The 27,306-nt window shown below is 41.5% G+C and overlaps 1 protein-coding gene across 1 annotated transcript in view; it reads right to left on the bottom strand.

The window, feature by feature from the left end:
* The window catches only part of LOC124285920 (DNA mismatch repair protein Msh6-like), a 139,165-nt gene that overhangs the window by 83,261 nt on the left and 28,598 nt on the right, over positions 1–27,306 (bottom strand). Inside the window, exons 5-12 of the mRNA XM_046722197.1 lie at positions 26,195–26,300; positions 21,414–21,532; positions 19,925–20,098; positions 17,847–17,923; positions 17,448–17,535; positions 14,906–14,965; positions 14,679–14,753; positions 11,313–11,448 (exon numbers count right to left, since the gene is read on the bottom strand). Coding sequence (XP_046578153.1) covers positions 11,313–11,448; positions 14,679–14,753; positions 14,906–14,965; positions 17,448–17,535; positions 17,847–17,923; positions 19,925–20,098; positions 21,414–21,532; positions 26,195–26,300 — 835 coding nt within the window. The remainder of the gene's footprint in view (positions 1–11,312; positions 11,449–14,678; positions 14,754–14,905; positions 14,966–17,447; positions 17,536–17,846; positions 17,924–19,924; positions 20,099–21,413; positions 21,533–26,194; positions 26,301–27,306) is intronic.

The raw sequence follows: 27,306 nt of genomic DNA, 5'->3' as shown, positions 1-27,306 counted from the left end.
AGTGTGTGAAGGCTGAACTGCTGACGACTGTACAACCATCACTTTAAGTTCTAAAACCAGGGGTCCCTTGGCGAACATACTGTCATCTGTATCACATGAAGTATTCTACCGCACGCAGGTCTCACTTCCATCGGTCAACATAGATGGGAGCAATGCCCCTGATGTTATTGTAGCAGCTGGCTTGTAGACGTCTTCTTAAACTAAGAAAGCTTTTGCAGGTATTCTCCTGAAGGAGATTCCCTCTTAAAGTACTGTCGGAAATAGAAAAAAAACTGTATTTTCTCATTTATCTCTTCAATTTATGTAGCTGATATGTGCGAAGTGTGAAATATCTGTTAAACTAAGTTCGGCCTAACTAGAGTCTCAGTGGTAGGGAGATAGGAAACGTAGAAAAGGGACTTTACTGAGGAGAGATTAGTGCAGAAATGAGCAATGCAAGTCCAAAACAATTTATTTGGAACAGACCGGGGATTTATGCAAATGAGTGTGCAACGATATTGTTTTACAAAGGACACTTTTTAAATGCCCAATTTGAAATTAGACGTAGCTTCATTATAAACGATAGCTTGCGTAAAATATAACTTTCATGCTGAAACTATTAAGGATGTAGCTACAATGGAATCTTACTGTCACTATAAAAAGAAACAGATAGGAGGGTTCATCTCAAAAGCAAAACCTGGACGGGTGTCGCAGACGATCGTTGGGGTCGGTCTGGGGGATAGAGATATCAGCTAAGATAAGATAATCTTTTAGGGCATTTATACTGGGGAAGTACACGGCATGTCATAACAATTTACATATAATATCCAGTCCTGTCGATCTTCGCGATCATGTGGTCATGCCACCTATATATTTTGAGACATTTAATATGATGCGTTTCTATGGTTATCAGGTATCATACTCATTTACATATCTCAACATAAACTATATGAAAGAAAGACACGTAAGATGTTAATCAATAGATGAGGCATAGTCAACACACATGAAAAAGCACAAAATATCTTTGAGATGACCCCTTTTGCCTGTAGGCAGCACATGCATTTAATGCCAGGTGAGTCGACAGTCCGTCGTCATACTTGGCTGAGCGACCTAATTGCCATCTATAGTCTGATCTATTGTTTTCAGCAGCTATTCATATTTTTTCTAAGTTTTGCCCGATTTTACGAGTAAATAATGCTTTTCTGGATATCCTATTACGCATCCCACTGAATGCCAAGTAAGGCCAAAGTGGGATATTTCGACATATGCTATTTGCAATTGTGTAAATTTTAGGGATACAGAGTAACAGCCTAAAAACATTTTTTTTCTATTTCCGACAGTACTTTAGTACAGCCGCCCTCCATATTGCTAGTCTGTTTCACAGTCCCTGAACAACATTATTTTCCCTACTGCCAAGCTCTCTCTGCAATGCTAAAGCCCTAAATAAAGCAAATCTAGATTTCCTCAGGTTCAGGGTCTGTTAACATCTGCAAGAAAACTAACTCACTTTGGGGGTCGGGTTACAAAGTAAACATATCTAACTGCCATGGCTGGCCAGACCAACATCCTCACCAGTGGTTTGGAATCTTGGCTCACATTTTCATCTGTGAACTCTTTAAAAAAACAAGCACACTGGGTGACATGAAGCTATCGTGGAGGCCTTGTGTACAGTTTCTTGTCTTGAAGAGACAAATCGAACAAAATCTTGGGGAAAGGTTCCTCTTGAATGTTATGTTGTTAAAAGTACTGTTTCATTGCCTGATTTGGGTCCACACATAGCAGTCCAATTGTTAATGTGAATTGTAATTAAAACAAGGATTATTTTTTTATTCCTTGTGTAGGATTATTGTGCGAAACTCGGCTGTGTTTTGAATATCTCACTTTATCTAATTGCTCAACAGTAAAACTCTGTGTCAACATATGGCGGGGAGCAATTTGTGCACAGGTTCAATCTGATCGATTTGATCAAGGCATTACTATCGCTCCTTTGTTCATATGCCAGGATTTGTTTCAGAAACAGAACTTCACAAAACAAACGAAGTAACAGTAACTGTTGTATCCTAACTTGTAGCACTCATGAAGAGTGAGTGAGTTTGCTTTTATACCGCATTCAGCAATATTCCATTATGGCTGCGGTCTGTAAAAAAAATCGAGTCTTGACCTGACAATCCAGTGATCAACAGCATGAGCATCAATCTACGCAATCGATGACATGTATCAACCAAGTCAGCAAGCCTGACCACCCGATCCCATTAGTCGCCTGCTCATGAAGAACCAAATTGAAATGGCACAGCATCTCAGAATTAAATCTGTTTACCTTCGTGACTGAGGCATGTAAGGTGAAATCTAGTGAGGATGATCTAGTATGTAGAAATATCCAGAACATCTTCAAGCATAAGACAGACGCTGGTCTTTTCACTTCCATTGAACAGTTTGTTTCAAAAAAGGGGTTTATCTATATCCTCTAACGCATATTATACACATGTAAACTTTTGAATTTTGAGATAGGTTCAAATTCATAAATAATTTTGTTGGTGTTCTAGATAGATCTTGCACCTTGGTCATCTAGTCTCCAAGTGACATTGTGGGCTGCAAGTTTCCAAACTGTAAAATGTTAGGCAGTAAAGGGGCTTGACTGGTCCGCATGAGGTGATGACAGCATAGAGATGGACAGGGCTTAACACGAGGGCCAATAAATATGCCTGTCACTAATACTGTTATCTGATGTGACTTCTAATTGGTCATGACCCCAGCACGTGTAGCCCCAATGCAGATGTTCTCAGTCTCTGAATCTCTGATCTCCCTGGGGCTCCTTTTCAATTTAAATGGGCTTGTTTGTTACTATCAATATTACATATATTCAGAGACTAAGCATTAGTCTACAGTATTGCCTCCCGTAAGGGAATCTCTTCTGTTGACTGAAAAGAATCCAAATTAGGGATATGTGAAAGTATATCATCCACAGGGCACTGTAATGGAACAAACTCACATTCAGCCATGTGCTTGGTCATCTTGTCTCTAAGGTGGAAGAGTGTGACCACGATCTAGAATTTTCCCGATTTTTCTTGTCCATGTTTTTGCATTGTACAGCAAATACATAATTTTTAGAGTAAAATTGATATTTTATACTTATCCTGACTCATGCTCTTTTTGCTTGTCTTCTTCTTCTTGCGAACATAGTGGAACACTTGTATCTCCCTAATTGAAGCTCCCTTCAATGTAAAATCACTAATTAGTACTCAGCACGAGTTACCTCCCTTCCACAAGCGCGGGAACGAGGGCGCCACCTCCACCCATGTGCCTCACTCTCTCCTCATATACTGAGCCCAACATTTGAATTTACAGGGAAATCCAAAGTGTTATGTGGGGAGGATGGGAGGGCTTACCTCATGAGTCAGGATAAGTATAAAATATCAATTTTACTCTAAAAATTACATATTTTTCCTTATCCTGACTCATGCTCTTTTTGCTTGTAGAATCCTACGGAAAAGGAGGTGGGAATATATAATACTTTGGATTTTAATAATTAGTGATTTGAACTGTGATGATTGTAATAACCCTATGGGAACTTCATAAAGGCACTGAACTGATGAATTCCTGCTGCTAATTTATCAGCTGCCATATAAAGGTTATTACAATGTACTTATTATGATAAAGTATATATAACATTAATACAATGCTTAAGACTAATAGACTTAAGCTTGTTAATATGCTAGTATAAACTCCTTAGAGTTTGTTAGCTAAAATACTTTAAGATATAAACATAGTACTAAGCTTAAGATATGATTAAACTTAAGCTAATTATATAATAGCAAAACTCTTTAGAGTTTGTTAGCTAATATACTTATATGATATAGACATAGTGCTGAGCTTACGATATGAATAAGCTTTAGCTACATATATAATAGCAAAACTCTGTAGAGTTTGTTTAGCTAATATATTTTTACAATATGAGTATAGTACTGTGCTTAAGATATAATTAACTTAAGCTACATATACAATAGCCAAAAACTCTGTAGAGTTTATTAGCTAATAGATTTATAATGTAACCATAGTACTAAGCTTAAGATATGATTAGACTTAAGCTAAATGTATATAGCAAAAAACTCCTTAGAGTTTATTAACTAATATACTTTTATGTTATAAACATAGTACTGAGCTTAAGATATGATGAAACTTAAGCTATATATATAATAGCAAAACTCCGTAGAGTTTGTTAGCTAATACATTTTATAATGTAACCATACTGCTTAAGATATGATGAAACTTAAGCTAAATATATAATAGCAAAAAACCCTTTAGAGTTTGTTAGCTAAAATACTTATATGATATAAACCTAGTATTGAGCTTAAGATATGAAGGAAAACCTTAAGCTAAATATATAATAGCAAAAAACCTTTTAGAGTTTGTTAGCTAATATACTTATATGATATAAACATAGTATTGAGCTTAAGATATGAAGGAAACCTTAAGCTACATATATAATAGCAAAAACTCCGTAGAGTTTGTTAGCTAATACATGTTATAATGTAACCATAAAGCTTAAGATATGATGAAACTTAAGCCAAATATATAATAGCAAAAACTGTTTAGAGTTTGTTAGCTAATATACCTATATGATATAAACATAGTACTGAGCTTAAGATATGAATAAGCTTAAGCTACCTATATGATAGCAAACAAAACCGGGTTGTTGTGAATGAGATGATTTGTTAGTGACTATATATTTTACAATATGAGTATAGTACTATGCTTAAATAAAATACTGCTGTATTACAGTTAAGTTTGATTCTAATATATTTTTACTATCATGTCATTTTAAGATTCCGTAGATTTATGTCTTCAAACTTGAGATATAATTATGGTAACAGCTACGATAGACTAATGAAGCCAAAAACTCTGTAGAGCTAAAATGTTTCTTTTAGCTAATATACCTATATGATATAAACATAGTACTGAGCTTAAGATATGAATAAGCTTAAGCTACCTATATAATAGCAAAAACTCCGTAGAGTTTGTTAGCTAATATATTTTTACAATATGAGTATAGTACTATGCTTAAGATATAATTAACTTAAGCTACGTATATAATAGCCAAAAACTCTGTAGAGTTTGTTAGCTAATGCATTTATAATGTAACCATAGTACTACGCTTAAGATATGATTAACTTAAGGTAAATATATAATAACAAACTCTGTAGAGTTGTTAACTTATATATTGTATGATGTAATAATCATAGTACTGTGATGATAAAAAAGAACTTAAGCAAATTATATATAGCATGTAGCTATTTAGTACTGTTATAAGATAAGTAGAAATCTGTAAGATTGACTTATCTTCTCGAGGAACTGTCAACTGTTGTGCGCGAGGACCATGGGACGAATTGGTGGATACCTGAGACGTCCTCGGTGGTGATATCTCTCAGATAATGGTTGGCAACCACCATATCGGATCTCCAGAAATAAACCCTCCATTATTTCAAATAACATTTGTGTAGATCAATTGTAGAAGTTAGCGCTCTAATATCATGAGTATTAGAAGCTCATGGAGGGTCGGATCGGGTCCTGTAGTCTTGTAGGCACGTAGTATGACAGTTCTGATCCAAAAGGAGATGGTAGTACATGAGACTTCAGTCTGCGTAACTTGATGATAGAGGAAATAATCTGTTGCATTTTTCCCTCCTGTTTGGTTCGGTGGAGATAAATTTACAGTGCTCTTACTGGCCATCGTGATAGAATCATCGTATCATGGAGTCCAAGTATATCATCCAGGCGTGTTCATAAACCTCACTTGTGAGGTGTTGGAGCACTATATTCAGATCCCCAAGTTGGAGCGTGAAACTTCCCTTTTAATCCTCCAATCAAAAAGCTTAAGTAGGTTTACTAACCATCTAGTTGTGTTAGTAGCTTGATGATGAAATTCAGCTGTAGTCTGAGACGCTGTGGATTTAGATCCACTTGTATCCCGTCGTCTAGGTAAATTCGCTGCGAAGTCCTTGACGATGTAGGTGCACAACCAGGTGTGTCTGTCCTCGTTGAACTTTATGTAAAATCGCCTGACTGCCGTGCCCTCGTCCTAACTTGACAGGGGAGGTCTCTAACCTGAAGAAAGCAGCCCAATCATGAAGGTTCAGATTAACTGGACTGTAAGGAGGATTGCTCGTTCACTGATATATAGTTGTCACTTGTAACGTAAGTCTTGAACTGTGAACTAAGATCGACCTCTCGTGAGGTCGTTGTCCATCGCCGGGTCCAATCAGAACAAGGCATTTTGATTCTGTAGAATACCAGCGCTGTGATGTCACCGTGTAGCAGGAAAAACCTTGTATAAAATCTTGTCCGCCGCTGATATTAGCATAATCGCCGGTCTTCACCGTAGCTTCCCCGGTTACCCGAAAGTGACCACGTGTTTCGAGGGTTAATGGTAAACGCTGAAACCTCCGTAGCGAAATACCTCGCTCTGTAATATTAATGCTGGGTAGGTTATTTTCCTGGCTGTCGTGAAAGTAACTTCAGTTTTGAATATAATTCGACTTCCTTATATAAAGGTACAATAAACTTGCAAGTTGTCAGCTTGTAGACTGTATACATGAATGTATCGTCATAATTGTAGAATTAAAGCTGAACTTGTTGTACATATTTCTTCTCAGAAACGTTGACGATTATGAGTTATACTCGCTGTAACAAGGCTGCTGTTCAATTTCGATATTGAATTGTCTGCAGATCTGCGTAATGGTCACGCATGTAGATAATCGTATCGTAGTCTGGGATTGCATATTCTAGCAATCTATACGGAAAAGTTGATTCCTGTGAAGATCTATGAAACGTCGTTGACTAATTAATACAGCAACGTTCTGTGTTGTAAATAGCCTGTGCAATTGTCTTCGTGTAGGCTTATAGACGGCATATGGCATACAGTTGATAGACAACTTATGCGATGTCTTGAACGGACTGACGAGTAGCTATATATGACGAGTGGCTAGTATATGGAGACCTTGGAGGAGACTTCCTCGGTGAACGCCGGAGACTTCGCGAAGCTCTCGAAGTATCCCTTCTAGATCTTCTGGGTGAAGTAGACTTGGAGCCACTTAGCCTTCGCGACCTTCGCGAAGGTATCGAGTCAGAGCCAGATCAGTATATATATATGAGCGCTTGCTTTGCGAACGACCTGTGTTCAACAGGATGTGGGGTCGGCGAAGCGCTACTCCTCCGCGACGTCCCTTGTAACTGGTGAGGCTCTAGCTCCTTCGCGGAGGCGGCCTGGGACTTCCTTAGCGAAGTGTCTAGAGTCCGATCAATATATGAGCGTTAGCTTCATACAGGGTGTGGTTCTTGCTGGTTCTGCATAAGTAGAGCCGAGTAGATCATCCTATCATCTTCAGAAGTCGTGTCACGAAATCTGGTGATAAGAATCTCATTGATCGTTCTAGATCTATTAAGGCCAAAGAACATACGCCTCTGGCGTTTGAACTTTCATGGCTTTATGGTAGGCTGTGTCCACATTCTGTGGCACCGCAGCAATCGGGTCGATCGGAGGTAAGGTGATAGCGTCTGCATCGTCTTCCTTCATCAGGTATGTCTGCGCCGAGTTGCCACTCTTGGAAGGTGAAGAGAGATCTAGGTTGTTTACCATCCAATATCGTATCTCAGCGTCTGAGAAAATGATGCCTCCATCAAGTTCTATCCCAGCATCGCTGATGAGAGGTTGATGCTCTTCTGATGGTGGACTGTGTGTTTCTATCTCTATGTCGGGTGACGCTCGGGGAGACCTGACTGTAGACTTGTGTGCAGACTTGTGTGGTGACCTGTGAGGCGATCGACGTGGTGATGTACGAGGAGATCGGCGCGGTGAACGGCGAGGAGATCGTCTTGGTGATCTGCGTCTATGGGTTGACCTTCTCGGAGACCTGTGAGGAGAATGTTGATAGCTTCGCGAAGCTCTTGTGTAGTCCCTCGAAGTCCTTCTGGACGATGACGATCTGTGGTCAGGTGTCCTTCCTCTGCGTCCGGTCCTGAGGAACGGCGACTTGACCTTCGCGAAGGCTTCCGTGAGGTCTGGTGGTCTGAGTCCGCATCTAAGGATGAAGCCGAGGAAGGTGATGATCTATCCCGCCTTCGCGAAGGCTGTACATCTGGGTCCTTCGTCGAGGTGGTCTGCGACTTCCTTCGCGAAGGTGGCTTCGTCGTGGCTGCTACGCTGACAGGGGGTGCCTCTGGGGTGTCGTCTGCGTTGGAACCTTCGCGAAGGCTCAGGCCCTGGGCTGGCTGCTTCTCCAGTCTGTAGTGGCCCTCCATCATGATCATGATTTGCCGCAACAGTTCATCTGGGATGGTCTGCGACGAAGTAGTCGGTGCCCTCTCTGCGATGTTAGCGGCGGGGCCCTCAGGGAAGTCGTCTGACATCAGTGTAGAGACATCAGGCTGCATGGCGATCTCTGCTGATGTCACTGTAGCTGTCACCGGTCGCTTCTTGTGGCGTACGTCGGGGATGATGATCGGCTGATCATCGTAGAGGCCCAGTTCAGCGGCCGGAACAATCTCGGTTGAGAAAGTCCTAGTAGACTTCGTTGATTTCCCCTCAGAGGTCGACGCTGCCCTGGGGGTGCGAAGTCTGCGTTGAGTGATGGTAGCGACGGGACTCTCAGGAAGATCATCGAATATCAGCGTTGGTACATCAGGCTGCATGTTGATCTGCGCTGACATCACTGTTGCCGACATCGGTCATTCTTTTGATGTACATCAGGTATGATGATCGGCTGATCATCATACAGGCCCAAATCTGCGACGGGAACAATCTCGGCTGAGAAAGTTCTAGTAGACTTTGTTGATTTCCCCTCAGAGGTCGACGCTGCCCTGGGGGTGCGAAGTCTGCGTTGAGATGCAGTAGAAGCCCTCTAGTCTTCGGCTGCGACGATGGGATGTCTGGGGAAGCAGGACGCTTCTTGGAGGCGGCGGACTACGTCCCACGCCTCTCCACCACTCTAGCGGAACACCAGACGGGAGGGGGGTCGACCAACAGCAGTAGACTGGCGAGGGGTTCAGGTGTATCAGTCATGGCTAGACTCTGCCTACGCGACCTATCTGCTTCGCGTCTCAAACGCAAAGTAATTATTTATTAAAGGCAGAATTGGATAAATTAGTACCGCAACTGCAACGTGAATAAAATGAACATGGCGCAGTACAGCTAGGGCATATTAATTGCGGATCAGCAGCAGAATAAAAAACGTAATCTGCAACAGTACAGAATTTTCATCAACGTAATCCACTGAACAAACACGGCGCCCCGTGAATAAACAGTAGAAACACGACTAAATATCAATATATAATTGTTGAAGGATACTAGCTAAACCTCTATAGATGTCTATACGAGGTAACTAACTAAATATAATCAAAGGATATAGTGTGTCGGGAGACACAGGCGCTCTCACGTCCAGCTCACTGGGCGAAGAAGGAGAGAGTGAGGCACATGGGTGGAGGTGGCGCCCTCGTTCCCGAGCTTGTGGAAGGGAGGTAACTCGTGGTGAGTACTAATTAGTGATTTTACATTGAAGGGAGCTTCAATTAGGGAGATACAAGTGTTCCACTATGTTCGCAAGAAGAAGAAGACAAGCAAAAAGAGCATGAGTCAGGAGAAGGAAAAATAAGTAATTTGCAATCATTGTCCGGTAAGCGGCGCAGAACTACATTTAAAACTTAAATTGCAGTTGTATTTGATGCATGATGAACAGACAGGTGTACGGTCATGGTTGAAACTCTCAATACAAGTAGGGCAGTTTTCATGTGACCCACTAACTATCACAAAGTAAGAAAATGTTGCTAAATAATTACAAATTTTGAAATCTGATTTATGATTATGATGCCTGAAGGTTAATAAAGGATATCCAAGTATTAATTTTGATAGATAATTGATTATAAAAGAGGATTAGCTTGGATAGAACAGCAGAGAATTTTCCACCCAACCGTCCTATTGGGCAAAAATGGAGAGAGTGATGAGATCACCATGTGGGTTGCTGGTGCGCATGCGTGAGAGGAGGCGTGTTTGGCTGAGATGTCAGTCTAAGTAAACTTAGGCTCAGTATTATTCGTTACACTGCTATATGGAGTCTAACCTTTTGGACTGACCAATCAGAACACAGCTTTCCAAACCTTCTGAACCTTTACCTAAAAAACAATTCTGAATGATATTTTCCACATGATCACTTCCGGGTGATCCACGCAATGAGTAAACAGTCGCTGAAAATAGCGTTTTTGGCAATATTCAAAGATGTCATCTTGCAAAAATATAAGCAAATTGTAACCATGTCATTAGAAACCCATAAGCGTATATACAGCAGGTCAAATATCGGTGTTATATGTGGATTTTTGTTTGTTGATAGATCAGTGTCAGCAACCAGGGAAGAGAAAATCCAAAAACCGTTTTGTAAGTCCCACCGAACCCTAACAAGTAGCCGTTGTCTGATTGGTTAAAATTCATTCGTACGACTTGATTGGACTTTCTACTAGGTTTTGTTAGACTCAGTTATCAGTGTAACAGATAATACTGAGCCTAAGTTTACTTAGACTGGCTGAGATGTATTACTGTCCTTGGGAGCATGAACAGAGAGGTTTCCAGTACGTTTCAGGCAATAGGAAAGAGAAGCAAATAAATATGAGTCAGGATAAGGAAAAACAAGTGTTTGCCACTGATATGGCAATGTCCCGCCGCTAAAGAATGGAATATTTATAACATATTTACTAGTTTGTTTTTTTGGGTCACATACAAGATGCCTGAAATGATCACATAATCACACAATGTAGGCTGTTGACATAATTGAAGACATTGGGTGCAATGTTTTATGAGATGTCACGTAGGTTTGAAAAGTGGTCAAAGTGGCGTGGTGACCTTGAAGATAAGGTCAAGGTCACCAAAATCAACTGGTGTCTGCATAATCCCCCAGTGTAGGCTGTCACCAAATTTGAAGACATTGGGTACAACAGTTCATGAGATATCGCGTTAACAAGAATCGGGACGTACATTTGTATGTACGAACATACGCCGTTGAATACATAGTCCCCTGTTCCGCGTTGCAGTGGGGGACAATAAGCAATCACCTTTATTGTCAGCAAAAAACCTCAAGTTATTGCTTTTTTGTAAGCATTGACAGAAGGTGCTGACTTGAGAAAGTAAAAGAATGACTCTATTTTATGATAAGGGTGTGTAGTTGAGCTGAAGGAACAAAGAATATTCCTCATGTTAACTATCAACCAAAGCTGAAGCCATGCAGATTTTTCCTTGAAGACTTAAGTTGCTGCTAAATTGTTTCAACTGTCCAAATGACAGCAACCCATCTTACTTTGTTTACATCTGTCCGCCATCATGTCTGGGGTCTCAGTCTGTTCAACCCTGGCCACCTTGTAGCCCTTCTGTATCAGGGAGTCTGCATATCTTGTGTATGCAATCTCAGGGAACCCTGAATGGGCATGCTCTCCCTGGAAGTAGATAAACACATGTTAAAATGGTGAATACCATCAGATCAACAGGTAAAAGTGATGAATGCCATGAGATAAACAGGTTAAAGTGATGAATGCCATCAGATAAACCCAGCTTAAAGTGGTACACAGGTTTAATTTTTTACAGGAATGAATACAGTCAAACATGGGATACAGAGATGGACACCCAGTCAGACATAGGTTACAGGGATGGACACCCAGTCAAACATGGGATACAGGGATGAACACCCAATCAAACATGGGTTACAAGGATGGACACCCAGTCAAACCTATGTTACAGGGATGGACACCCAGTCAAACATGGGATACAGGGATGGACAACCAGTCAAACATGGGTTACAGGGATGGACAACCAGTCAAACGTGAGTTACAGGGATGGACAACCAGTCAAACATGAGTTACAGGGATGGACAACCAGTCAAACATGGGTTACAGGGATGGACAACCAGTCAAACATTGGATACAGGGATGAAAACCCACTCACATATGGGTTACGGGGATGGACAACCAGTCAAACATGGGTTACGTGGATGAACACCCGGTCACACATGGGTTACGGGGATGAACACCCAGTCACACATGAGTTACGGGGATGGACAACCAGTCAAACATGGGATACAGGAATGAACACCCAGTCACACATGCGTTACGGGGATGAACAACCAGTCAAACATGGGATACAGGAATGAACACCCAGTCACACATGGGTTACGGGGATGAACAACCAGTCAAACATTGGTTACAGGAATGAACACCCACTCACACATGGGTTACAGGAATGGACAACCAGTCAAACGTGAGTTACAGGGATGGACAACCAGTCAAACATGGGATACAGGGATGAACACCCACTCACACATGGGTTACGGGGATGGACAACCAGTCAAACATGGGTTACGGGGATGAACACCCAGTCACATATGGGTTACGGGGATGAACACCCAGTCACACATGAGTTACGCGGATGGACAACCAGTCAAACATGGGATACAGGAATGAACACCCAGTCACACATGGGTTACGGGGATGAACAACCAGTCAAACATGGGTTACAGGAATGAACACCCAGTCACACATGGGTAAAAGATGGACAACCAGTCACACATGGGTTACAGGGATGGACAACCAGTCAAACATGGGTAATGGGGATGGACAACCAGTCAAACATGGGTTACGGGGATGGACAACCAGTCAAACATGGGTTACGGGGAATGAACATCCAGTCACACATGGGTTACGGGGATGGACAAATAGTCAAACATGGGTTACGGGGATGGACAAATAGTCAAACATGGGTTACAGGAATGAACACCCAGTCACACATGGGTTACGGGGATGGATGGACAACCAGTCAAACATGGGTTATGGGGATGGACAACCAGTCAAACATGGGTTACAGGAATGAACACCCAGTCACACATGGGTTACGGGGTTGGACAATCAGTCAAACATGGGTTACGGGGATGGACAAATAGTCAAACATGGGATACTGGGATGGATACCCAGTCAAACATGGGTTACGGTGATGGATAAATAGTCAAACATGGGTTACAGGGATGAACACCCAGTCACACATGGGTTACGGGGATGGACAACCAGTCAAACATGGGTTACGGGGATGAACACCCAGTCACACATGGGTTACGGGGTTGGACAACCAGTCAAACATGGGTTACGGGAATGGACAAATAGTCAAACATGGGTTACAGGGATTAACACCCAGTCACACATGAGTTACAGGGATGGACAACCAGTCAAACATTGGATACAGGAATGAACACCCACTCACACATGGGTTACAGGGATGGACAACCAGTCAAACATGAGTTACAGGGATGGAAAACCAGTCAAACATGGGTTACAGGGATGGACAACCAGTCAAACATGGATTACAGGGATGGACAACCAGTCAAACATGGGATACAGGGATGAAAACCCACTCACACATGGGTTTCAGGGATGGACAACCAGTCAAACATGAGTTACAGGGATGGACAACCAGTCAAACCTGGGTTGCAGGAATGAACACCCAGTCACACATGGGTAACAGGGATGGACAACCTGCAAACATGGGTTACAGGGATGGACAACCAGTCAAACATGGGTTACGGGGATGGACAAATAGTCAAACATGGGTTACAGGGATGAACACCCAGTCACACATGGGCTACGGGGATGGATACCCAGTCAAACATGGGTTAAGGGAATGGACAAATAGTCAAACATGGGTTACAGGGATGAACACCCAATCACACATGGGTTACGGGGATGGACAACCAGTCAAATATGGGACACAGGAATGAACACCCAGTCAAACATGGGTTACGGGGATGGATACCCAGTCAAACATGGGTTACGGGATGGACAAATAGTCAAACACGGGTTGCAGGAATGAACACCCAGTCACACATGGGTTACGGGGATGGACAACCAGTCAAACATGGGTTAGGGGATCGACAAATAGTCAAACATGGGATACGGGGATGGATACCCAGTCAAACATGCGTTACGGGGATGGACAAATAGTCAAACATGGGATATATGAATGAACACCCCGTCAAACATGGGTTACAGGGATGGACAACCTGTCACACATGGGTTACAGGGATGAACACTCAGTCACACATGGGTAACGGGGATGGACAACCAGTCAAACATGGGATACATGGACGGACAAATAGTCAAACATGGGTTATGGGGATGGACAACCAGTCAAACATGGGTTACGGGGCTGGACAACCAGTCAAACATGGGTTACAGGAATGAACACCCAGTCACACATGGGTTGTGGGGATGGACAACCAGTCAAACATGGGATACAGGGATGGACAACCAGTCAAACATGGGATACAGGGATGGTCAAATAGTCAAACATGGGATACAGGGATGGACAACCAGTCAAACATGGGTTACGGGGATGGACAACCAGTCAAACATGGGATACTGGGATGGATACTGTCAGGTGCACAGGGGTCACATGTTACCATCATTTGACATACTTATTCACCATAGCTGTATTTCTTTACACACTGCTATTCTTCTGAAACTTAACTAGAAGTGTTTTGTTGTGTATTATTTTGGTGCTGAGATAGTCAGAATTTGTCTCGACATGCTCCAGGATTACATTCCATAACACAAAGCTCAAGCAACATTATTCCAAAGAAAAATAATTTAATAATTGTCAAAACATATTGGTGATGAACAATTACCTTCATGTAAATAAGACCAAGCTCAGAAACACCAATCACAGCATCCATATGGAACAGCTCATAGAATTTACCCATCTGGAATAGAACATGCTGCAGTTAGCCATACCTTCACAACATCTTTGTCTACTTTCTTTTATGTCAATGCAAGGAAATATCAACATTTAGTTGGGTACATATCAAATCCACAGAATATCAAAATCTGACTGTAGGGAATGATGTCAACCTACCTTGAAAAACAAAACTGTGTCATAATGATGCACTTTCAGTTCCCACCACTGCCGCATGGCCTGTAAAACAAAGGAGACATGGGATTATCCACCATGGTCACAAAGTGGGACCAACCTGTTCACACACTACAGGCCTACGACACACAGGAGACATGGGATTATCTACCATGGTCACAAAGTGGGACCAACCTGTTCACACACTACAGGCCTACAACACACACAGGAGACATGGGATTATCTACCATGGTCACAAAGTGGGACCAACCTGTTCACACACTACAGGCCTACAACACACAGGAGACATTGGATTATCCACCATGGTCACAAAGTGGGACCAACCTGTTCACACACTACAGGCCTACAACACACAGGAGACATGGGATTATCCACCATGGTCACAAAGTGGGACCAACCTGTTCACACACTACAGGCCTACAACACACAGGAGACATGGGAATATCTACCATGGTCACAAAGTGGGACCAACCTGTTCACACACTACAGGCCTACAACACACAGGAGACATGGGAATATCTACCATGGTCACAAAGTGGGACCAGCCTGTTCACACACTACAGGCCTACAACACACAGGAGACATGGGATTATCCACCATGGTCACAAAGTGGGACCAACCTGTTCACACACTACAGGCCTACAACACACACAGGAGACATGGGATTATCCACCATGGTCACAAAGTGGGACCAGCCTGTTCACACACTACAGGCCTACAACACACAGGAGACATGGGATTATCCACCATGGTCACAAAGTGGGACCAACCTGTTCACACACTACAGGCCTACAACACACAGGAGACATGGGATTATCCACCATGGTACAACACACAGGAGACATGGGATTATCCACCATGGTCACAAAGTGGGACCAACCTGTTCACACACTACAGGCCTACAACACACAGGAGACATGGGATTATCTACCATGGTCACAAAGTGGGACCAACCTGTTCACACACTACAGGCCTACAACACACAGGAGACATGGGATTATCCACCATGGTCACAAAGTGGGACCAACCTGTTCACACACTACAGGCCTACAACACACAGGAGACATGGGATTATCTACCATGGTCACAAAGTGGGACCAACCTGTTCACACAGTACAGGCCTACAACACACAGGAGACATGGGATTATCTACCATGGTCACAAAGTGGGACCAGCCTGTTCACACACTACAGGCCTACAACACACTGAAGGAGACCTGGGATTATCTACCATGGTCAAAAGTGGGACCAACCTGTTCACACACTACAGGCCTACAACACACTGAAGGAGACCTGGGATTATCTACCATGGTCAAAAGTGGGACCAACCTGTTCACACACTACAGGCCTACAACACACAGGAGACATTGGATTATCTACCATGGTCACAAAGTGGGACCAGCCTGTTCACACACTACAGGCCTACAACACACAGGAGAGATTGGATTATCTACCATGGTCACAAAGTGGGACCAACCTGTTCACACAATACAGGCCTATAACACACAGGAGACATGGGATTATCTACCATGGTCACAAAGTGGGACCAACCTGTTCACACACTACAGGCCTACAACACACAGGAGACATTGGATTATCTACCATGGTCACAAAGTGGGACCAACCTGTTCACACAGTACAGGCCTACAACACACAGGAGACATGGGATTATCTACCATGGTCACAAAGTGGGACCAGCCTGTTCACACACTACAGGCCTACAACACACAGGAGACATGGGATTATCTACCATGGTCACAAAGTGGGACCAGCTTGTTCACACACTACAGGCCTACAACACACAGGAGACATGGGATTATCCACCATGGTCACAAAGTGGGACCAACCTGTTCACACACTACAGGCCTACAACACACACAGGAGACATGGGATTATCTACCATGGTCACAAAGAGGGACCAACGTGTTCACACACTACCGGCCTACAACACACAGGAGACATTGGTTTATCTACCATGGTCACAAAGTGGGACCAACCTGTTCACACACTACAGGCCTACAACACACAGGAGACATGGGATTATCTACCATGGTCACAAAGTGGGACCAACCTGTTCACACACTACCGGCCTACAACACACACAGGAGACATGGGATTATCTACCATGGTCACAAAGTGGGACCAACCTGTTCACACACTACAGGCCTACAACACACAGGAGACATTGGATAATCTACCATGGTCACAAAGTGGGACCAGCCTGTTCACACACTACAGGCCTACAACACACAGGAGACATGGGATTATCTACCATGGTCACAAAGTGGGACGAGCCTGTTGACACACTACAGGCCTACAACACACAGAAGGAGACATGGGATTATCTACCATGGTCACAAAGTGGGACCAGCCTGTTCACACACTACAGGGCTACAACACACAGAAGGAGACATGGGATTATCTACCATGGTCACAAAGTGGGACCAGCCTGTTCACACACTACAGGGCTACAACACACAGAAGGAGACATGGGATTATCTACCATGGTCCAGATGATTCACACTTACTGGAGTCTGTTTCTTAAGGAAAGTGTCAGGCACCATTACTGTCCTTGGGTCATGGTCATCAGCATCCTTTCTTCTCCCCTTTATATCTCTGTGAATCAACATAACTTGATCAATGATACAGTACTCTTCATAATACATTTGACAGTCTCTTGCTTTTTTATGTCTGACAGACATTCAGCAGTCTCTTGCCTAATGATGTCTTCCTGACACACATTTGACAAAATCAAGTTTTAACGACAGACATTCAGCTGTCTCTTGCCTAATGATGTCTTACTGACAGACATTTGACAAAATCGAGTTTTAACGACAGACATTCAGCTGTCTCTTGCCTAATGATGTCTTACTGACAGACATTTGGCAAAATCGAGTTTTAACGACAGACATTCAGCAGTCTCTCACCTTATCTTGTCTGGTTGTAGGAAGTCCAGCTTCACATGAGGGAAATCTCCATGAACATCAGGGGTGTCTGCTACAACCTGAAACCAAGTTCAACTGATATCAACGAATTTAGTAATACAAACCCAGGGAAGGTTCATTTCATCTAAATGGTAATGTAAAATAGTGGAAGTGGACAGCCACTTTTCGGTAGTGCAAACCAAACTACTTAAAGTACTGACTGACTGACTGAGTTTTGGTTTAACGCCGCTTTTAGCAATATTCCAGCAACATCACGGCGGTGGACACCAGAAATGGGCTTCACACATTGTACCCATGTGGGGATTCGAACCCGGGTCCTCGGCATGACGAGCCAACGCTTTAACCACAAGGCTACCCCACCGCCCCCTACTTAAAGTAACAGAGAGTAGATGATACATAACAAAGGGCAACTGGCACTCTAAGTTTAGTATCAGATTCTGTGTTTTTCACTCAGAAAAATGGGGCAGTGGGGTAGCCTAGTGGTTCAAGCGTTTGCTAGTCATGCTGAAGACCTGGGTACGATTCCCCACGTGGGTATAATGTGAAGCCATTTCTGGTGTCCCTCGCCGTGATATTGCTGGAATATTGCGAAAAGCAGCATAAAACCAAAAAAACACTCACTCAGAATAATGTATTGTATCACGAAAATGTTTTGATTTTTAGTAAAAATATTTCATTAGCCTGAATTGCTTCTCTGTGAAATTATTCTGTCTATGTTCCCCAAGAACAGTATGAACATCTCACCCAAACCCACCTCCCTAAACTTTGGTCTGGACCCCTCCTGAAAATATTTGAGACGAATGGGTCCTCTGAAATCCCCCAATTTCCCCAATATGTCGTCAGTCTTTCCACCCACAGTTGAACAACTGGGGATGGAATGATCAAGTCCTCTGAAACCTCTGCTGAGTTGCTCCCTTGATTAGAAGTCGAACCACTCACAATCAGAAAATAATCCTCACCCTCGTAGCAGAGTAAGCCCTGCTGAATTGGAACTAATGTGATTTTATTAAAGCCAAATATCTGCAAATAGCAAAAGGCACCACTTTGGGATCTGTTTGATATATCTGCAAAGTTTTGTTGAAAAATATTGATAGTTTTTTAAGTTACTCTCCAGAAACGAAATGATTACGGACAGATAGAGACAGACGGAGGAGGCATTGACTATATTTCCCCACATTATATGCCAGGGGTATAAAAACACTTCACCCGAATGCAGCCCCAGCCTTGGTCCATCAACCGTAAGTAAAAGGCCAAACTGGACTTGTCACTCTCTCATTTTCACGCTGCAAGGATGGTTGGGGAAATTTGACAGGGCATAAAAGGCCAAAAGAGAAAATCAGGGTTTTGATAGGATGGCTTGGATTAGAAATACAGAAATCTTTTCACCAACAACCAAGTTGGGCAAACATGGAGAGTATGATGAGTCACTGGCTAGTCACTTGGGAGGCCAGTGGGAATGGTGGGGTATTTCAGGTGAGAAGTTTTTACTGTTCTTGTGGAACATAACACAGAATGTTTTAATCATATCTTAGGTTAAGGCAGAGAGAAGCAAATAGTGTGAGTCAGGATAAGGAACTCTGAAAATACACTTAGGTGTCATCCCTGATGGGAACAAGCATGTCTCAGCCTCAATGACTTAAAGTGGTTACTGAGGATGACTTCGGACAACTCATAATATGATAGTATATATTCCAATATGCCACAGGCAGCCATATTTGCTTTCCAATAAAGATGTCTAGACATAAACTTTGGTGGTACACAAGGCAACCAACACATCATCCAAACTACAGGCTGGTCAAGTTTTTAAGATAATGCTAGAGTTTTCTTCTTTCTAATTAGAGATGCTCTAGAACGTTTGATTTTGAACATTCACCCCTTTATCATGTTTGATTTTGAACATTCACCCCTTTATCATGTTTATAAGGGCTAACATGTCAATCAAGCAATGTCAAGAAGAAAATGTTACAAGTTTCTGTCTGAGCTGAAAAACCAACAGAAGTAATAGAGAAAGGCCATGTCACACCTCCATGTTGGTGAAGGTCGTGATGACATCAACCTACTTGTTCTGGTGCATTGAAAGATGCAAGTTTTGACTTGGTTTTGTCCGACACTGCAGGTTTGAAGCTGTGCCGTCTCTCAGCCGACAACATTGACCCTGCAAACCTGTCAGCTATGCTGGGCTGACTGGACGACTTGGGCTTAGGGGTTGAACTCGGCCGCTTCCTCTTCCTACTCTGAAACATTTTCATCAACAATCACCAAACCATCACTAGGAAGACTTAAAATGCAGAAAGAGGGAAGAATATTTGGTCATAACGGTCATTCTACAAGCGTATTACATAAGTCTCCCATATCCTCCAGTCTTGGGGGGCGGTTGGGTAGCCTAATGGTTAAAGCGTTGGCTCGTCACGCCGAAGACCCGGGTTCGAATCCCCACATGGGCACAATGTGTGAAGCCCATTTCTGGTGTCCCCCGCCGTGATGTTGCTGGAATATTGCTAAAAGCGGCGTAAAACCAAACTCAGTCAGTCAGTCAGTCCAGTCTGGGAAATAGAGTTTGGCAACTTATACTCAATTTCAGTGCTCACTTGATGCTTTCAGGTCATTGAAAAACAAAAGAATGATTGCAGTATCCCAAATCATGGTAGAGCACCAGTTCACCACTAGCCTGATTTGTATTGCAATTTGCATAGGGAAAGAGTCAACAATTCGCTGCCTTAAAAAAAAAGAAGTCTATTTTCAGTAAAGTCTATCTTGTCAGCATTAAAAAAAACACGAATTTTTTGGTAAATTACAATCCAAAAGGATCATAAGGAACCAGTTCATGGGACTGACCTGTATGACTTGGGTCTACAAAGAAGTTATTCAACTCTTAATTTTTTCTGCTCCTGACAGACTATGCAGATTGCTAAAGCTTTGGGGTGAAACGGTAGGCTATTACCATGGTACAGTGCGTTTTGCGGTACAAGGGCTTCGGTTTGGTCCGTTTTGGTTCAATATATGAGATACAATCATAATGCAGAAAATTGACAAGAGCCAAACCTAGATATTTTGACAAAATGATTCAATTTCTAGACATTTTAGAAAATAGAAAAGGTTTAAAAAGGATAATAAAATGATGGTAGGAAAAACGAAAATAGCAAATGTTTGGACTGCATTACAGTATACTGAACCAAAGGCAAAATACCACAGTTCTACTAATACCGCAGTATATCGTTTCACCCCTACTAAAGCCCCCCCCCCTTTTTCAAACTGTGGGGATAAGTATATGTTTCCACACAACACAAAATAATGACCATGCGTCCACTTCTGACATGATTATCTCGGTGTGACCAAGTAACAGGTAACACTTGTAGAGATGCTATAACAAGAGTAATGGACCCAAATACTGCTTGAAGTATGGCCCCAACTGTGGTTCATAAACCCTAAAGTTACACAGAAAAAGGAGGTTTCAGAGTATATCAGGAAAACACTGTTTCAGTTGTTACTGTAATAGGATCAAGAAATCATCATCGACCCTCAATAGGCAGATTCTGATAAATGTCTCACCTTGACAGGAGATTCAGCATCAGATTCTGTTTCTGGCCCAGAAACTTTATCCTCATCTTCACCACTACTGCCACTGTCATCTTCATCACTGCTGCCTGAGTCAGGTTTGAACTCATCGCCTGCAACATGTTGGACATTGCTTAGGCGACATCAGTACTTTCATTTTGACTTCTTATTTTGATTGCAGAAAAGATCTAATGTTGAAAATCAGAGGCCCAGATAAGCTGCGTATCCGGGTAAAATATGCATAGAAAATTTCCAATTACGCATTGAAAAATAATTCTTGCGTACCAATTACACATTTAAAATGTTGTATATGGGTCATTTTCAAAATTGGTAGGATTTTCAATTCTTTATTACAGAAAAATCAATCTCCTGAAAATTGATTTAGTTTTTATTCAAATGAAATCTCAAATACTTAATTATTCAATAATACAAACATGCAGGCTCAAATTTACTAATTGACCTTCTAATTGATACATAAGTAATTAATAGGGTGAGGGAAAGTCCTGACCGTTACCATTTCTTAATCAGAATAAGGATTTTGAGTTATAATTCATAAAAATCTTTTAAAGATGGCATGCACAGCTTTTACACTGACTTAATCAAACTTGAAGGTAAAAACTATTATCATGAATCTTGAAAGTGTTATTTTGTATCTTTCATTTATTTACCACAAAATAATTGCATTTTTCTAAAACATTATTATGCATATAGCTTTCAACAGGTAAAATTGTCTAAAATAAACATCAGCTACTAAGCCGAGGACATCTTTTGATGACACTAGCATAAAGAGGAGTGTTTCATGTATTATCATGAATTAATTACAGCAGTCAATTAACACCAGTAACGGTTAGGACAATAGTGGGAACGGTTTGGACAGGAATGGTAATGGGCTGGCCATAAACCTTAAAAAATTTAATTCAACATAGAAACATGTAGCATGAAGGGAAAAAATGATATCATTTACTTCAATTGCTAACCCTATTTTGGACAGACAGTGAAATGTGTATTAGAAATTGCAACTTGTAACAAATGTGACATGTTTTCTTCCATGCTGTGGTAACGGTTTGGACATTTGTTATATCAATATGAAACTTGTGAATGAATTTAGGCTTTTGAATAAAAACAAACTGTAGCTTCTAAAGAATAGAAAAACGCACCTGTCTACGTTGAAAATCACTTATAATCTAAAGAAGAGTGCAATTGGGGAACGAAAATTGAATGAATAGTAACGGTTGTGACATTATTGGTAACGGTCAGGACATCAGTGTAACAAACAAATGTTATCCCTCTAAAAAGTTGCAAAAGATTAAATTCTGAAAGGTACTGCAACAACTATGATACTGTACACATGGTCATGCTACACAGGCCACTGCATAGACATCATTTTGCTGTTGATATTATGGTGCAATATTAGTCTCCACGAAATATACTTCTTTCATTCACTCGGATACCTTTAGTTTTTGTTAATCATGAGATGGTAACACATATTAACATATTAGCACCTAGCAAATATTCAAAGTAAATGGTAGCCTTACATATCTCACAGTTAAAGTTAAAACAGTTTAAATCTTTAAAGGTTGGAATACTGAAAGTTGTTTACCGTTACTACATTTTGTCCAAACTTTTACCATAGATGTCCTAACCGTTACCTTTAATTTATAAAGACTATAGATCTTATAGAAAATAGAAACTTAACATTATTAAATTCGCTTTTGGTTTTTATTATTTAAAGCAGATAGATTAGTAAACAGAAAATTATTATCACACCATGGAACATATTCTTTAAAATTGAAATTTATTAAAGATATGTCCAGACCGTTACTATTATTTGTCCAAACCGTTACTAGAGACTGTTTTTTTATGCTACTACATCAAAACTCCTTTGAACAGTAAAATTCCATGCTTAAACTTATCTTAACCCTTAAAGTAATTATAAATTTGTTATATTTCAAATATTAATGAACAAGTTTTTGAAATACAAATCATTTTGTCCAGACCGTTACAAGGACTGTCCAAACCGTTACTTTGCAGAATGGTAACGGTTTGGACAGTAACGGTCAAGACAATTTGTAAGTAAATCTAAAATAAAAAAATGAATGATCCCTAAAAGATTTCAAAGGACATGCCTTCCACCTCTTCCATTTCTGGGTAACATATCCATTGAAATTTAAAAAATCAAAGGGATATATTTGACACAAAATACATTGGTAACGGTCTGGACAATTAAGGTTGACACATAACATTTATAATGCATTTGATGGTGTCAATGTTCTGCAAAATGTGTTGAATTTCATTATTTCATCTGCTGTCACATGCACAGGGGCTAGCTCAAGCAGACACAGGAAGTAGAATTACAATCCAGCTCCAGGGGGAAATTATTGCTGGAATTCCATACACTGGTAACGGTCAGGACACAGAATCACAGGACAAGCATGTTACAATTTGTAGAAAAAAACCTTTTTAAGTTAAAAAAAAATTAAATGCAGTTTGAGTATGCCTGTTCAATCCTAATTGGCATAATATGAATTAGTTTGTTTATTTGCATTTAAATTTACATTATTTGTGAACATTGATATTAGGACCCTCCGGACAGAGCAAATCTGCCAATTTTGACCCTAAAATGTGGCTAAATATAAATTTCAAAATGACAAGACTAATGATATACCACATATACTGACTAGTAAACATCTAAATATGTTTTCTAGCACAAAAAAATCCTTTTAAGTTAACGGAGGTTTTTTTTATTTGGAACGGACAGAAAATCCTACCAATTTTGAAAATGACCCATATGCAAAAAGTTTAAAACAAATGCGTACAGAATATATTTATAAAAATCACTTGCGTTATGAAAAAGACATCGATTGCTATCAAGTTGTACTGTTAGTATAGGACAAGTGTTGTACTGTCAGTATAGGGTGAGTGATTTTTTATGAAATCATTTCCATTATATTTAAGTTGGTTTTGACTAGGTATGACATAAGGTAGAACATACCTGCTTAGTAAACTTACTCAATGACATAATACTTAGGTGAGTAAAATGACTGAAATACGCACATATTTGAAAGCAGTGGGTAACGGAAAATGAAATACCCACTCAACATTCATAATACACACTCTAAAAAAATACAGTGGGTACAGTACCCACATGAGCTAAATCTTATCTGGAGCTCTGGAAAATGACATATCTAGCAGGTTACATTATCAAATATTAAAAGACGAGTCTTCTGCCAAGTCTTGTTTGTTGTTTAAGACCAAAATTAGCAATAGTCCAGCTATATGACTGCGGTGGCATGTATTCAGACTAAGACATCAAACAAGCTGCACAGCATTAAAGGATCAATCATCAACAATGACCAAGTTATTAGCAAAGTGAGTCAGAGATCAGCTTTAACAATATGTTTACATGACAATCAGCAATAGTACATTTGTAGTTAATACAGTCAGACAAGCTGACGACAGCCAAACAGGGGAGATTGTTATCCTCCAGTCTGGGAAATGGAGTTTGGCAACTTATACTCAATTTCAGTGCCACTTGATGCTTTCAGGTCATTGAAAAACAAAAGAAATGATTGCAGTATCCCAAATCATGGTAGAGCACCAGTTCACCACTAGCCTGATTTGTATTGCAATTTGCATAGGGAAAGAGTCAATAATTTGCTGCCTTCAAGCAAAAAAGTCTATTTTCAGTAAAATCTATCTTGTCAGCATAAAAACAAATCGATTTTTTTTTGTAAATTACAATCCAAAGGTGAGGTGAAATTGGGTTTTACGTCGTGCTTGAGAATATTTCGCTCATATGATGATGTGCATGCGTGTGTATGTGTATGTGCAGCTGCTTGTACTAGCCAAGACTTAAGCTGGTTTTATAGTGCTAGCCCACTGAGATACCATGCCGCAGTGAAGCATGAATACCCCATTCAGACACATTATACTGACTCCGAGCCGACCAGTCCTTGTTGTACCCATTAATGCCGAGCGCCAGACAGGTAGCACACAGCAATCAATGATCTCCCCTGTAGGCATGATGCACATTCACACAGGTTACACACAGCAATCAATTACATTCCCTGTAGGCATGATGCACATTCACACAGGTTGCACACAGCAATCAATTATCTCCCCTGTAGGCATGATGCACATTCACACAGGTTGCACACAGCAATCAATTATCTCCCCTGCACATTCACACAGGCATGATGCACATTCACACAGGTTGCACACAGCAATCAATTATCAGCCCTGTAGGCATGATGCACATTCACACAGGTTACACACAGCAATCAATTATCTCCCCTGTAGGCATGATGCACATTCACACAGGTTGCACACAGCAATCAATTATCAGCCCTGTAGGCATGATGCACATTCACACAGGTTACACACAGCAATCAATTATCTCCCCTGTGGGCATGATGCACATTCACACAGGTTGCACACAGCAATCAATTATCAGCCCTGTAGGCATGATGCACATTCACACAGGTTGCACACAGCAATCAATTATCTCCCCTGTGGGCGTGATGCACATTCACACAGGTTGCACACAGCAATCAATTATCAGCCCTGTAAGTGTGATACACATTCACACAGGTTGCTCCCCTGTAGGCGTGATGCACATTCACACAGATTACACCACAATCAACAGAGCCCCATGTTACTGATCTTGTACAAGTATTGGTAAATGAAGACACCAGCCACATTACTTGATGTGAGAGACCTGCCAATGTTACAAGCGTCATGCCCTCAGCTTCAAGTGGCCCACTCATGTGACATACCTGACTCCTCTTCTCCACTGGTGGACAACATAAGCCGCCTTCTCTTGTGCTTTCCACTTGATCGTGAAGGACGACTCTTCTTACTGGATGTCTTCCTTGGACTTGTCTGTAACATATGTACAGGTGTGCTTCATCAGCAGTTAGCAACATCTCAAGATATCTCACATTTCTCATCACACGGCAAGTCCTACTGATTGAGCACAATAACATTTTCCTGACTCCCAAATATTGAAAATGACTCCCCAAAATTTCTACTGTGAGTCACCATGACTCCCATTTTTCAAAGTCTGTGTAAAACCCTGTTTCTGTAAAATCCCATTCATTTCATGGTGCTGAAGACTGACTGAGTATGGTTTTACGCTGTTTTTAGCAATATTCCAGCAATATCACGGCGGGGGACACCAGAAATGGGCTTCACAAATTGTACCCATGTGGGGAAGCTGAAGAAGGGTCCAGTCCAACCTGAGCATGAGGCAGTAACCAGAGAGAGCTTAAAAGCCCCCTTCTGGGTGATATAGGTAAGTAGCAGCAAGAGGCCTGTTGGGGAAGATGAGATGATGCAAAGAACAGTGGTCATTGGGAGCAGGAGACACTGACGATCAAGCTGACCAGCTTGAGGATTTTGCTGATCAAGATGATGCAGTTGCCTGATAATTAGAAGGTGGTGTAATCATGGGAAGTACATGAGTAGCTGCAGTAATGGAGGGGCTGAGGGTGCTTCTGGCGGACCATGGTTGAAAGAGCCTGGAGCTGAGGCCCTCCTGTGTAGAACATCTGAGGCCTTCTGTATGCCTTCTGCAACACAGAGTGCAGAAACAAATGCCTCCAGGGTGGTTGCAGTAAAAGAGGTGATGTCTATTGAAGAATGACACACTATAAATCCCTCTGAAAACAGCAGACATAAAAAATGGAGGAATCACTAGAGGTGCTGCAGTACTCAACTGCCACAGAGTGTAAGTTTCCTGAACCATGGACACTGCCTGCAGCGGTAGGAGCCTTGGAGGCATAGGCCAAAGACACATGCCAGACAGCTGGTGCTAGTGTCAATGGACATGCTGTAGTACTTGGCTGCTGACTAGGGAAGGTTGTCTGGCACGAGTACAGCACCTGGA

This window comes from Haliotis rubra, unplaced genomic scaffold (assembly GCF_003918875.1).
Source record: "Haliotis rubra isolate DU_JTF1 unplaced genomic scaffold, ASM391887v1 Scf370, whole genome shotgun sequence".
NCBI lineage: Eukaryota > Metazoa > Mollusca > Gastropoda > Lepetellida > Haliotidae > Haliotis > Haliotis rubra.
Note: the sequence above shows the minus strand (reverse complement) of the source record. Positions and strands in the feature narration are given on the sequence as shown.